Genomic DNA, 12,680 nt, shown 5'->3' with positions numbered 1-12,680 from the left:
CGGCAGCTGGGTTAAAATAGGCTCTTTCACGTACCTCGACTGGCCTTTACAACGACCATTTTACTTGCGTGACTTCAGACTTGTGGTCGTGGGAGTAGCGTACGTGGGGATACATCATCTATTCAGAATCGCGTTCGGGTTCACGCCTGTTAAAGGCGGGGCGGCTTCAAAAGCGCCCCGGGAACTCGCCTGGAGGAGCCTGCAGGTCTGCTTTGTCCCGGCGCGGACACCTGCGGCTGGCTCCCCACCCCGGCCCCGCACTCCGGCCTCGGTCCTGCCCCAGCCCCCGCCGGGGTCCAGCGACCCCCAGGCGGGGCGGGGCGGGGCGGGGCGTGGCGGAGCGGGAGAGGCGGTAGGCCAGCCCGGCCCGCCCCGCGTCCGCTCAGCCCCCTTCCCCCACCCCCCTCCCCGCCCCGCAGCACATGACCCGCCATGGAGGCGCTGCCCAGAAGTTTGGAGGTGGGAGAGTGGGCAGAGGCTGGCGGCGAAGGGAGGGCGGCAAGGCTGGGCGGTGGGCAGGTGAGGCGGGGCGGGGGGCGGCTGGCCGGGACGGGAGGAGGGCAGGCAGCCGTGCCGAGATGTCCGGTCCGCAGCCGCTGCCCCGGCGAGGAGGCGGGGGGCAACTTCGGCAGCGGCTACGGGCGAGGTGTGATCACGGCGCGGGAGGGGGGAGGATGCCCCGGGGCCGAGGACAGAGCTGTGGGGCCGGGGCGGGCGGGGGTCGGGGATGCTGTCGGGAGTCGGGATGCTGTCGGGGGGCGTCCCCTGGCAGCCCGGAGACCACGCTGAACCCGGCGCCGGCGTCCCGTGTTGTGTGTCCTGGTTGGGTTCCTCCGCCCTCGCCCCAGCGGCTGGAGATGCGGGGCCGCGGCGGGCAGGTGAGGCCGGGCGCTTCCCGACGGCCGCCGGCCCGGGCAGGAGGAGGCGAAGCCGCCTCAGGTATCATTGTTCCTTCTGTATCCTCGCAGGTGTAGGCAGGGTTGTGCTGCTCAACCGCCCTGCCCAACCTCTGCCTCCGATGGAGGCATCGCTCGGAGGAAGCGGGGACGGTGAGGTGTCTCCGGGACGGTAGCCAAAGGCAAGGGATGCGCTCCTAGGCTGGCCCGGCCACCCCGCCCCCGGCGGGGCAGTCTTCTCTGCAGCTTTGTTGTGTTTTCGATCCAGGAGAGTGTGGGCTGCTGCTGGCAGCTACAGGATGAAGTCGCCTCCCTGCTGCATGTCTCTCTCTTCCCAAGCATCCCTGGAGGAACCGGGGAGTAGCACATCCCTGGGCTCCCTGGACTCCAGTGTTTTCTCCAGTGAGGAAGAGCAGGGGCCCCTGCTCCAGAAGGTCATTCCCTCCTTGGACTGCTTTACTATCAATGTAGGAGGCAGCCGCTTTGTGATGTCCCAGCAAACTTTGTCTTGCTACCCTGACACCCGTCTTGGCAAACTGGCTGTAGTGGTCTCTGCTGCCCGGGATGTGGCCTCCGGGCTCCTTGAGATTTGTGATGATGCCAACCTCGTGGAGAATGAGTATTTCTTTGACCGCAGCTCACAGGCATTTCACTACATCCTGAATTACTACCAGACAGGGAGGCTGCATGTGATGGAGCAGCTTTGTGCACTTTCCTTCCTGCAAGAGATCCAGTACTGGGGTCTGGATGAGCTCAGCATCGATTCCTGCTGCAGAGACCGGTAAGTTGTGGGAAGATGCGGTGCGTGAGATTGTGGGCTGGGTGAGCTCAGCGTTGACTTGCATGCAGGGATGCTCAGGTGAGAGATCCAGCAGTGCGGGTAGGCGAGGTAGCCTGCCGAGCATTGGGAAAACTGTGCTCAAAGCTGGATGAGTTCAGCCCTGAATCCTGCTCTGGAGGTGGATGGGTGTACAAAATGGGAAATGTGTTGGGTGAGGTTGCTGTTGAACTTTGCTGAGGGACAGGTTGGTAGTGGGGTTGAGCTAGTGAGACCTTAACAGAAGCAGGATTTGGATTGTCCTGCACTGGCTTCAGACTGGCCCTGGACAATATTTCAGATGAAAAAGATTGTTAAAGGATCAGTCACCCGGTTTGGGGTTATCCTAGTTAAGAGGGATTTGATGTAGAGTCAGGCATGGTGCTGGGGAGATTTGGAGCCTCCCCACCCCACGCTTTCTATTCTGGAGTATTTCCAGATCCAAGCTGGAGAGGCAGAAGTGGGGGTGGTCACCTGCCAGGCTGAGTGTGGGTGGCGTGGCTCCAGGAGGAGCCATGACGGGAAGCATCACACATGGATGTAGCAGCTTACAGGGAGGGGGCAGCAGCAGCAGGAACATTGCTCACTGGAGACAAATTGTAACAGGCAGCTGAGGAATAGGGTGGATTTTGACTGAACCACCGCAGGATATTTCTGTTAATTCTATTTGTAGTTTACTTTTTTCCCCCCACTATTTTTAGCGTTACTGATTTGTTTGTTAGTATTGAAGAAATTAATTCTCTGAAGAGCATAACTACTATTTATCTAAAGGGGTTATGTCAAAATTAGTAGAAAGAAACAAACAAGCAACCCCCATCCAAAAAGGATACTAAAGTTATCCTACCCTAGCAGGTAAGAAATACAGATAGGATAGAAACTGATTTTTTTTTTTTTTTAGTGTACTTTGGGAATGTTTTTGTTTCATTAAATTGTTCTGTAAATATACTCTTGCTCTAACAAAACACTCAACTATGCACCTACAATGTGTAAGTTTTACTCAGCACAGATGCTTGTGCACTTTGTTGTGTGAGGACCCATATATTTAAGAAAGAAAGAAAGATAACTTGTCATCTTATTGATCAGAACTTCATCCATGAACTGCATGGCTTTTATTATGCCTTCCCTTTTAGTATTGCAGATATTTGCCAATGTAATAAAAATGCAGTAGAATTAATAAAATTGAGGACAGTTTAGAAACAGAGAGTCTGGTTGTGCCAGGATTGCTTACAAGAATGCATGTTAGTCATGCAGCAGATCCTACTGTAGTCAACATGATCCATAGAAATAACACACTATCAGAATAAAATTACTCTCCACATACAAACTATCACTGTGAAATGGGAGAATGGAAATACCAGGTCAGTGGAAACATGCTGCAGGGTCCCAATTAACAAAATCTTCAACCAAATGCTTGACATCAGGGTTTTGTGAGTTCATATAAGGTAGGAGCTTTAGCGTGTATTCTCATGCTTCATGTGGTAGAGGATAATAAAAACATATGCATTATGATATTAAAAATCTCTCTGGGGATGTTCCTGGGCAGATACTTCAGGAGGAAGGAGCTGAGTGAAGCCTTAGACATCAAGAAAGATGCAGAAGAACTGGATGCCCAAGATGAAGAAGAGGACTTTTCTGGTAGCCTCTGTCCAAGTGTCAGACAAAAACTTTGGGAAGTTTTAGAAAAGCCTGGCTCCTCTGCAGCAGCCAGGACTTTCGGCACACTGTCTATGGCTTTTGTTGTTGTCTCCATTGCCAACATGGCTTTGATTTCGGTAGAGCTAAGCTGGTTGGCTCCACCGCTACTGGATGCCCTGGAGTACCTATGCATTGCATGGTTCACTGTGGAATTTGTTCTGAGGTTCCTATGTGCACGGGATCGGTGTCGATTCCTAAGGAGTGTGGCAAACATCATAGACCTCCTTGCTATTTTACCTTTCTACATCACCCTGCTGGTGGAGAGTCTGTGTGGTGGGGAGAGCTCCCAAGAACTGGAGAACGTGGGGCGCATTGTCCAAGTGCTGAGACTGCTCAGAGCCCTGCGGATGTTGAAGCTGGGAAGACATTCAACAGGTACTTTCGGCCATGGCAGTGATACTTCTTGTTTTTGCTGCCTGCGACAGCTGTCCCTGGGCACAGTGCTCCATTTTGTGTGCATTTCTGCTTAACCTTTTTTACCCAATCTGTTAGCAGTAATGGCTTGTGAAAAGCATAGAATCATAGACTTAGAGTGAGTCCAGAGTGGGGCCACAAAGATGATCAGAAGGCTGGAGCACCTCTCCTGTGAGGACAGAGTGAGAGAGCTGGAGCTGTTCAGCCTGGAGAAGAGAAGGCTTCAGGGACACATTATAGCAGCCTTCCAGTACCTAAAGGGGGCTTATAAGAAAGATGGGAACAGGCGTTTTAGCAGGGTCTGTTGTGATAGGACAAGGGGCAATGGTTTTAAAATAGGAGGATGATTTAAACTAGATAGAAGGAAAAAATTTTTTACAGTGAGAGTGGTGAAACACTGGACCAAGTTTCCCAGAGAGGTGGTACATGTGCTGTCCCTGGAAGTGTTCAAGGCCAGGCTGGATGGGGCTTTGAGTGACATGGTCTAGTGGAAGGTGTCTCTGCCCATGGCAGGGGGGTTGGAACTGGATGATTTTTAAGGGCCCTTCCAACCCAAACCATTCTCTGTTTCTGTGAAAACAACTGCAGTAGAGAATGCTTCAAAACTACTTAAACTGAATCTTACCAGGTAGTGGGCTGAGGGGGTCTCTGGCCCTGTTGAGCACATTGGTATCTGTGTTATGTGGGGCACAGCTGGGGGCTACTTACTGAGCTGGACCTCAGTGCAGCATGGAGCAGCAGTGTCAGGTTCAGTCAGTGTTCATCCACTGGTGTGGGGCCCTCTGTGTCCAACTGTTCCTGACAGGTCAGCAGACAGATGGATAAACAGCAAGCAGGGGTAGGGTGGAAGGTGAAATGCATTTCTGAGAACGTTTTTGTTCACTCTTCCTGAATGGTGAAAGGAAGGCATAAAAGGTACTGTTTCCAGTGGGAATTTGTCAGAGGAAGCTGGAAATTATTGGAAGGTGTTGCATTTCCCCTTACACTTACACCATTTTTGTTACTACTTTATGGCATGTGCATGCCTGGCTATATGAAGGAATAAAAGCTGTACTCCTGCCGTACCCTCTCCATGCCATGATGTTGTTCAGCCCTTGGCACTTTCAAAATGATTTAATTATGCCCCCACTTAAATCAGTGCTGAATATGGTGCTGAATTTGACAGGACAAATGTTCACCCAGCACTTGGAGCTTTGAAAAATTAGATCCTCATAGTAAATCATAGTCCCTATCCTGCAGTATTAGCCTGTTCTGAAGATGGTGACGGTCATTTTTACATGGCGTTCGATGTACCCTTCCAGCATTTTCTGCCATGAAGTGGGAATAGGTTATTGCCTCTCCATTTTTTGTTTGTTTGCGGTTTTTTTTGGTTTTTTTGGTTTTTTTTGGAGAGCCATCTCAACCCTGTTTGTGAACTGGCCCCAGTTCAGCAGGCATTACAGTGTGCTTGCTGCAGCAGAATGTGTCTCCTTATTTTTGTTCCCACTGAAGGGTAATGAACCTGCCTACCAATGGCAGGGAGTAACTCTAATGCTACTGAGCATAACCATAGTGGGAAGTATCTTAATCGTACCTGCCTACCCTAGATTATGCCTCTTCTGATGCATAATTGTCCCTTAGAAAGCAGTTGAAAGGAAACTTGTAATGATTCAGTCTGTCAGTGAGTTTGTTGTACTTCGTTATAACTTGTACAGGGTTTCGTGGGGTGTTTTTTGCAAAAAAAAAAAAGGCCACTGGCTACTTTTAATGGTAGCTGTAATGTGAATGCATTCCTCTCTTAACTGTATTTTGAAAATAAGAAAAATATTTTAATGCATCAAGGCACTTTTGTGCTGAATAACAAAATACTGATCCAAAAGTATACTGAGTCAAGTTACAAAGTCTCCAGTTTATTGCATTTTACTGTTACAGAATGAATGCATGAAACTGAGTTCTATGACTTTTCCTATCAACTTGAAACCAGATGTTTATATAACAACTGTTAACTTCAGGTATATTAACTTTCAGGGATGGTCTAATCTTTTGTGTCTATTTATTCTGAAATTCAATAAAATATTACCACACTTTATATCACAATATTGAGTTACATTAATATTGAGTTTAGTAATGCCATGTTAGGTACAAGTGAATTAATTATATAAAAATCTTGTCTCCTAATCTGGAAGTGAGCTATCGTCTTTCTACTGGAACCAATGCACCACTTTCAACATACAAGAAGCAACATACATATCTATTTAAACCACCCAAAGCAGCATTACCATTGCTGTGCTTCCTTCTTGGTAGTTCAGTTGCTGCCCACTTAGGCCCAGAACACTGAATCAAATCTGTATAATTTCAATGTAGAAAGTCACTGTTTCGATCTTCTGTCAGAGAAGATGCTGCTACTATGATGAAACATTGCCCTAATAAATCATAGAATCATAAAACAGTTAGGGTTGGAAGGCACCTTTAAAGGTCATCTAGTCCAAGCGTCCTGCAAGGGGCAGGGACATCTCCAACCAGATCAGGTTGCTCAGAGCCTCATCCAACCTGGCCTTGAATGTTTCCAGGGATGGGGCATCCACCACCTCTCTGGACAACCTGTTCCAGTGTTCCACCACCCTCATTGTAAATTTTTTTTTCCTTATGTCCAGTCTGAATCTACCTCCCTCTATTTTAAAATCATTGCCCCTTGTCCTGTCACAACAGAGCCTGCTAAAGAGTTTCTCCCCATCTTTCCTATAAGACCCCTTTAAGTATTAGAAGGCTACAGTAAGGTCTCCCTGGAGCCTTCTCTTCTCCAGGCTGAACAGCCCCAGCTCTCTCAGCCTGTCCTCTGATCATCTTCATGGCCCTCCTCTGGACTTCCTCCAACAGGTCCATGTCCTTCTTATGTTGGGGGCTCCAGAATTGGATGCAGAATCAAAATAGAAACATACACTATCAGATCTGAAGCCTTGTTTCTTATTGCTAGAGGTATGTAGTAGAAGAGAGTTTTGTTAGCAACGTGGTTCTAAACGCATCCCTAACCACAGCTGCTGATATGACATGAACCCCATAATTACTGTACACAGACACCATCCTCCTTGCCTTACCTAGGCAGTCCTGATAAATCTCAATGTTTAGGGGTGGCTCTTGCAACTTCTTGGATCTGGCAGCTTAAAGCTACCTCCCCGTGAAGCTTCTCTCTGACTCCTGCACTCTCAGACCAGAGAAAGCTTCATGCACTGCTCACCTGTTTGTGTGGCAAGAGGAGTGCGAGATCAGAAGAAAAGAGGTGAGAAAATTTGTGGCTGCAGGCAGCAACTCCCCTTTCACCAAGTTGGGGTGATCACCATCACAAGGAGAAGGTTTCTGTAATACTGTGCAGACCCATAGCAAAGCCAGGATCACAACAGCAGCCTGGCTCTGCTCTCAGGGGCAGAAATGAGTTAGGAAAAAACAAATTATTTTCCTTACTTTAAAGAAATGGCAACCTAACCCTTTTTGTGGGAGAAGGACAGAAAAGATAAATGAGAGAATCATTTCTGCCCCTTTGAAAGCTGAACTCAGCTAATAGTAGGGATATGATGCCTCGAAACACCGGGGCTAGACTGACATGAGTACTGTCTGCGTACGGTACTTACGGGGTTCATGGCATGAGTGTGTTACTATTTATGCAAAGTGCTATACTTCATCAAGGAATAACTGAGAAATTAGTAGTACATCTATCCAGAAAATGCATAGCTAGAGGGTGAGACCACTCTTCTGAGATATCAAAATGATGGATTTGAGTAGCTTCAAGAATAGGTGAGAACTGAACTTGTGTTTCTCACATTCGCTGATGCTCCTCAGCTGTTGTTTCCTTCTGGGGCCCTGTTTTGTGTGAAGCCTTGCTGATCCTCCTCTGGGAAGCACTTACAGACTGACTCCTTGAGGTGAAGTAGGATGTGAGCATCTTACTTGTGATGGCGATGGGTATATGTTTGAGAGAAGGCTGTAGCATGTGTCAGGATGAGATGCCTCTGGATACATGAAAAGGCAAAACTTCAGCACTTTTAGTGCCAAAAATTCAGGATTATTTAAACGCTGTGTGCAAACTGAAGCTGAGGAACATCAGCTTGTGTTGCCAAGTCCTTTTGGGCAATAGAGAGATAGTATTGACCTGCATGGCAGAAACACCTCCCCTTCCTCTGGCCCCAGGGCTGGGGCTGCTCGCCTACCACACGCCAGCTCTGTTACAGTCTCAGCACCTTCCAGCACGAACAACCAAGCTGTTATAGCTCCTGGCAAGGGGGACTCATGGAAGTCGTAAGACTTGCTGAAGTGTCTGTGCTGGACCAGCCCTGGTTTGACTGTGTGTTAGGGCTCAGAGACATTTTTTAAAGTTCTCATATAATATAGCAGAATATATCAGAATATATTATTCTTCTGAATACACCAACTGATTCCCACTTAGAATGAACTGAGGAGTCTAGTAAGTTGTCTGATTCATAGACTCATCTAAAAATGTCTTCTGACTTCATCTGAACACAGGAAGAGATGGAGAATCATTGTTTCACTGATAATTCATTATAGTGATTATGTACCCTCCTCAAATTAATTTGAATTTTTTTTTATTTCAATGTCCGGGCACTGCTTCTGTGGGGTTTTTTTTTGTTTGTTTTTGTTTTGCTTTGACTTTAACAAATTAAAGGGGGTTTTATTTATTATTTTCCTTTATGATAACCAAGATACCTCTTCAATACCTGTTCTTCTTTTTGATAACTGAGGCAGCTGGAAGCTCTGTTTTTCCAGACATTGAATAATTTCTGTTACACTCTTCTGCACCTTCTGCAGTTTATCAGTACTGTGTTTTAAATGAGGATGATAGAACTCAAAACGCTAAAAAAAAATTCAGACTCTTTAACAGTCCGAATAATTACCCATGGGAAAAATACTTTACTGAAGGTGTCATCAATGTGATACAAAGAGTTAGCAGTCACTGACCTGTTCCTCCTTATTTTAACCTGGTTTATGCAAGAGTTGAACTGGTTTTTAGCTGCGGTATTCTCAGGATCCATCATAAGGGGCAGATCCTGGATTTTACAGTTCCCATTTATGCTTTGAAAAGAAGTGCTACAGAAGTAATATTAAGTTGGAGTAACTGCTTTGCAGGTCACCTGAAAGGACTTTTTCTTCTACCTTGTTCGGTAGTACGTTTTACAGGGCAATTGATGATAGCAACTTCCTTGGAAGAGGAGAGTTTGATCTGGATCCTTGCAAATGTCTCACACAGCTTTTACACTGCTTATCTTAGTGCAATTTAAAAATATGGAGGCAGTCACATTAACAGAGAAAAGATTACACTCATATATTGTATTGCCTTTGTGTTGCAGATTTAAACTATATATCATTGTAATAAACATTATAACCAACAGATCATCATTATAGTAATATCAAACCTAGATATGGACAAGTCCAATCTCATGAAGTTCAACTAGGCCAAGTGCAAGGTCCTGCACCTGGGTCATGGCAATCCCAGGCACAAATACAGGCTGGGCAGAGAATGGATTGAGAGCAGCCCTGAGGAGAAGGACTTGGGAGTGCTGGTGGATGAGAAGCTCAACATGAGCAGGCAATGCGCCCTTGCAGCCCAGAAGGCCAACCGCATCCTGGGCTGCATCAAGAGAAGAGTGGCCAGCAGGTCGAGGAAGGTGATTCTCCCCCTCTACTCTGCCCTGGTGAGACCCCACCTGGCGTACTGTGTCCAGTTCTGGAGCCCCCAACACAAGAAGGACATGGACCAGTTGGAGAAGGTCCAGAGGAGGGCCACGAAGATGATAAGAGGGCTGGAGCACCTCTCCTATGAGGACAGGCTCAGAGAGTTGGGGCTGTTCAGCCTGGAGAAGAGGAGGCTCCGGGGAGACCTGATAGCGGTCTTCCAGTACCTGAAGGGGGCCTACAAGAAAGATGGGGAAAGGCTGTTTAGTAGGGCCTGTTGCAATAGGACGAGAGGTAATGGTTTTAAAATAGAGGGGGGTAGATTTAGATTAGAAATTAGGAAAAAATTTTTTATGATGCGAGTTATAGAACACTGGAACAGGTTGCCCAGAAAGGTGGTGGAGGCCCCATCCCTGGAAACGTTCAAGGCCAGGCTGGATGAGGCTCTGAGCAACCTGACCTAGTGAGGGATGTCCCTGCTCCTTGCAGGGGGGTTGGACTAGATGACCTTTGAAGGTCCCTTCCAACCCTAACCATTCTATGATTCTATGATTCTATGATTCTAAGTCCTTAACTGGAGTTGGTAGAAGAAAATTTTGAGAAAGGAAACTCCCTACAAACTCTAGCATGTACTTCCACTGTTTCCTGTACATAAACAAAAACTTTAAATCCCATTAGACCTGAAGAAGAAAAGAAAGAGCCTAAAGCAAGAAGAAATTTTAACATCTTGTGGATTGAGATTGAGGAAAGAAAAGCAAATCGAATTGCTTGTTACCTTCATGAGCCTGTGAAGTCTGCAAGCAGAGGCAGAGCTCCAATAAGCTATTTTGCAAACACTGGGATAGTTAGAACATGAAGAACAATGCATAATAATTGTTTTTCTCATTTATTAAAGAAAACATAGCACGTTTTTAAAGAACAGTGTTAAAAACCAATCTAAAATCACCAGCTCATGGGCAATAGGACTGATGCAACATATCAGTGAATTAAGAGAATACCATATTTGCATTGGAAGGCTTTGCTGTCTCTGGCTTTGGGACCAGTGCAGCTGCTGCTGGAATACTGTATTTGCTTTGATGTCTCTAGATACAAATATTGATAGGTTTTGAGGGGAAAAGGGGATCAACAAGTGGCTGTGAGAACTGTAAAAGGATAGAAAGTAGTACTTAGCAAAGAAAAAGTTACTGAGTGACTGAACTAGGCTCTAAGCACCCACCTGGGAACACAAATTCGGTAACCGAGATTTGCTTGGTACAAGAGAAAAATATAACCATGGTTGGAAAACAGGAGCTTGGCACATGCAAACTCAAAGTAGGGAGCAAGTGTTTTAGTGTGTTTTTCAATGATTATTTAGATAACTTATTAAAAACTGTGCTAGATCTTCTGTTATAGCCAATTACTAAATCAAGATTGGTTAGTTTTCCTAAATTATATGCATACATAGCTCAAATGATAAGTAATGACGAGAATTTCTATGTTCTATTTTAAGGAAATTGAGATTATGTTAGTGGTTCATTCTGACATTTTAATCTATTTCTTTAAATCACATTTTCCCAGTAGTGTTGAAAGCAGCACCCCTTTTTCTTAAGGCATGTTCGCTAGCAGTCAAAGAAAAACGTAAGGCAGTCAGCTTTTAAGTAAGAGATGTTTTGCGAAGTTAGGCTGACAGCTACATGAATCAACCTACTGACTGCATTTCTTGTCTTTCAGGCTTGCGATCTCTTGGGATGACTATCGCACAGTGCTACGAGGAGGTTGGCCTTCTGCTGCTTTTCCTCTCTGTAGGAATCTCTATATTTTCCACTGTGGAGTACTTTGTTGAGCAAGGTGTGCCAGGCACAACTTTCACAAGCGTTCCTGGTGCTTGGTGGTGGGCAACAACTTCCATGACAACTGTTGGTTATGGTGACATTAGACCAGACACTACCATTGGTAAGGTAGTGGCCTTTATGTGTATACTATCAGGAATATTGGTTTTGGCTTTGCCAATAGCTATAATAAATGACCGCTTTTCTGCCTGTTATTTTACACTGAAGATAAAAGAAGCTGCTCTTCGGCAGCGAGAAGCTTTAAAGAAACTCACCAAGAACTCATCCAGTGATTCAAATATCAATGTTAATTTGCGAGACATATATGCACGGAGTGTCATGGACATGTTAAGGTTGAAAAGCAGAGAGAGAGCAAGTACAAGGAGCAGTGGAGCAGATGATTTTTGGTTTTGACTTTTAAATTATTTAGCATTGTATAACAAATAGACTACTTCAAAAATATAGTGTTAAGCACCTCTTTTTTTTATTATTTGACACGTAGTATATTTGCTTTTCCAGCTGGAATTTTACTTACTTGGACAGACTGAGGTAACTATCGTATACAAAAGGTAGAATTCGTAATATGGACTCTCTCAAGGAGCTCAGAAACCTGCTTCCAGAACTGGATAGTAGTGGGTAAGATGGGAAATAATGGGTCCATCAAAGTAAAACAATGATGCAAACACTTGTCTATGAATCTTATGTCTTTGCTAATGTCTAATAATAAAGTCTTAGTGAAAATTGCCACAGTGTTTCGAATGTTAAAGATCTGTAAGATTTGTATTTGCATTGGAAGAACAAAAGTCAAAGACATTAAGAAAAGCTGAAAAGGGAAATCTAAGGAAGTGAAATATCGAATAAATTTAGGATGACATTCCTATAACAAGCTTCATCTTAACCCACTTTCTTGTCCTCATCTTCTACTCCATTTGCATGAAAAAGGTTACTGGACGCTGGGGGAGGGCTACCAGATACATGGTGGGTGTCAGGAGATAGGTGAAAGTATGAAGCAGATGCAAGATCTGCAGCAAAGTATAAAATAGTCGTGAAATAGGTGTTGTAATGTAGATCATCCTCTGCAGTTGCTCTGGAAGTTGCAGGAGCAAATACAGCCTTTGCAGCATAGAAGTCATTTATAAACTTAGTTTGAACTATGCCTTGTCTGTGTGTTTTGATTCCCATAACTTATTTGTGTAGCTAAGCAGTTTTTGCGCTCAAGTCAAGTCACTGGTGGATATCAAAAGAAACAGAAATGGTGAAAGATAACAAGTTACTTGTGTTTCTGTCTCCCATTAAAATCAGTAGGTATTCCAAGGGGGCCAGATTTAAAAAAAAATTAATAATCTTCACTGACCCATTATTAGAAAAATCCTTCATCAAAATCTTTTG

General features: G+C 45.3%; 1 protein-coding gene across 1 annotated transcript; it reads left to right on the top strand.

Annotated features, from left to right (window-relative positions):
- The first annotated feature begins 870 nt into the window (after window positions 1-870).
- Window positions 871-12,035, top strand: KCNV1 (potassium voltage-gated channel modifier subfamily V member 1). Its single transcript, XM_086742563.1, has 4 exons — window positions 871-939; window positions 1,165-1,677; window positions 3,257-3,783; window positions 11,194-12,035. Exons 2-4 carry the CDS (start codon window positions 1,196-1,198, stop codon window positions 11,703-11,705), a joined length of 1,521 nt encoding a protein of 506 aa, XP_086598689.1. The 5' UTR covers window positions 871-939; window positions 1,165-1,195; the 3' UTR covers window positions 11,706-12,035.
- The last annotated feature ends 645 nt before the right edge of the window (window positions 12,036-12,680 follow it).

Source organism: Chlamydotis macqueenii, chromosome 2 (assembly GCF_036417535.1).
Source record: "Chlamydotis macqueenii isolate bChlMac1 chromosome 2, bChlMac1.mat, whole genome shotgun sequence".
In the NCBI taxonomy this organism is placed as follows: Eukaryota; Metazoa; Chordata; class Aves; order Otidiformes; family Otididae; genus Chlamydotis; species Chlamydotis macqueenii.
The sequence above is the reverse complement of the archived record's forward strand: the minus strand, read 5'-3'. Positions and strand labels throughout refer to the sequence as shown.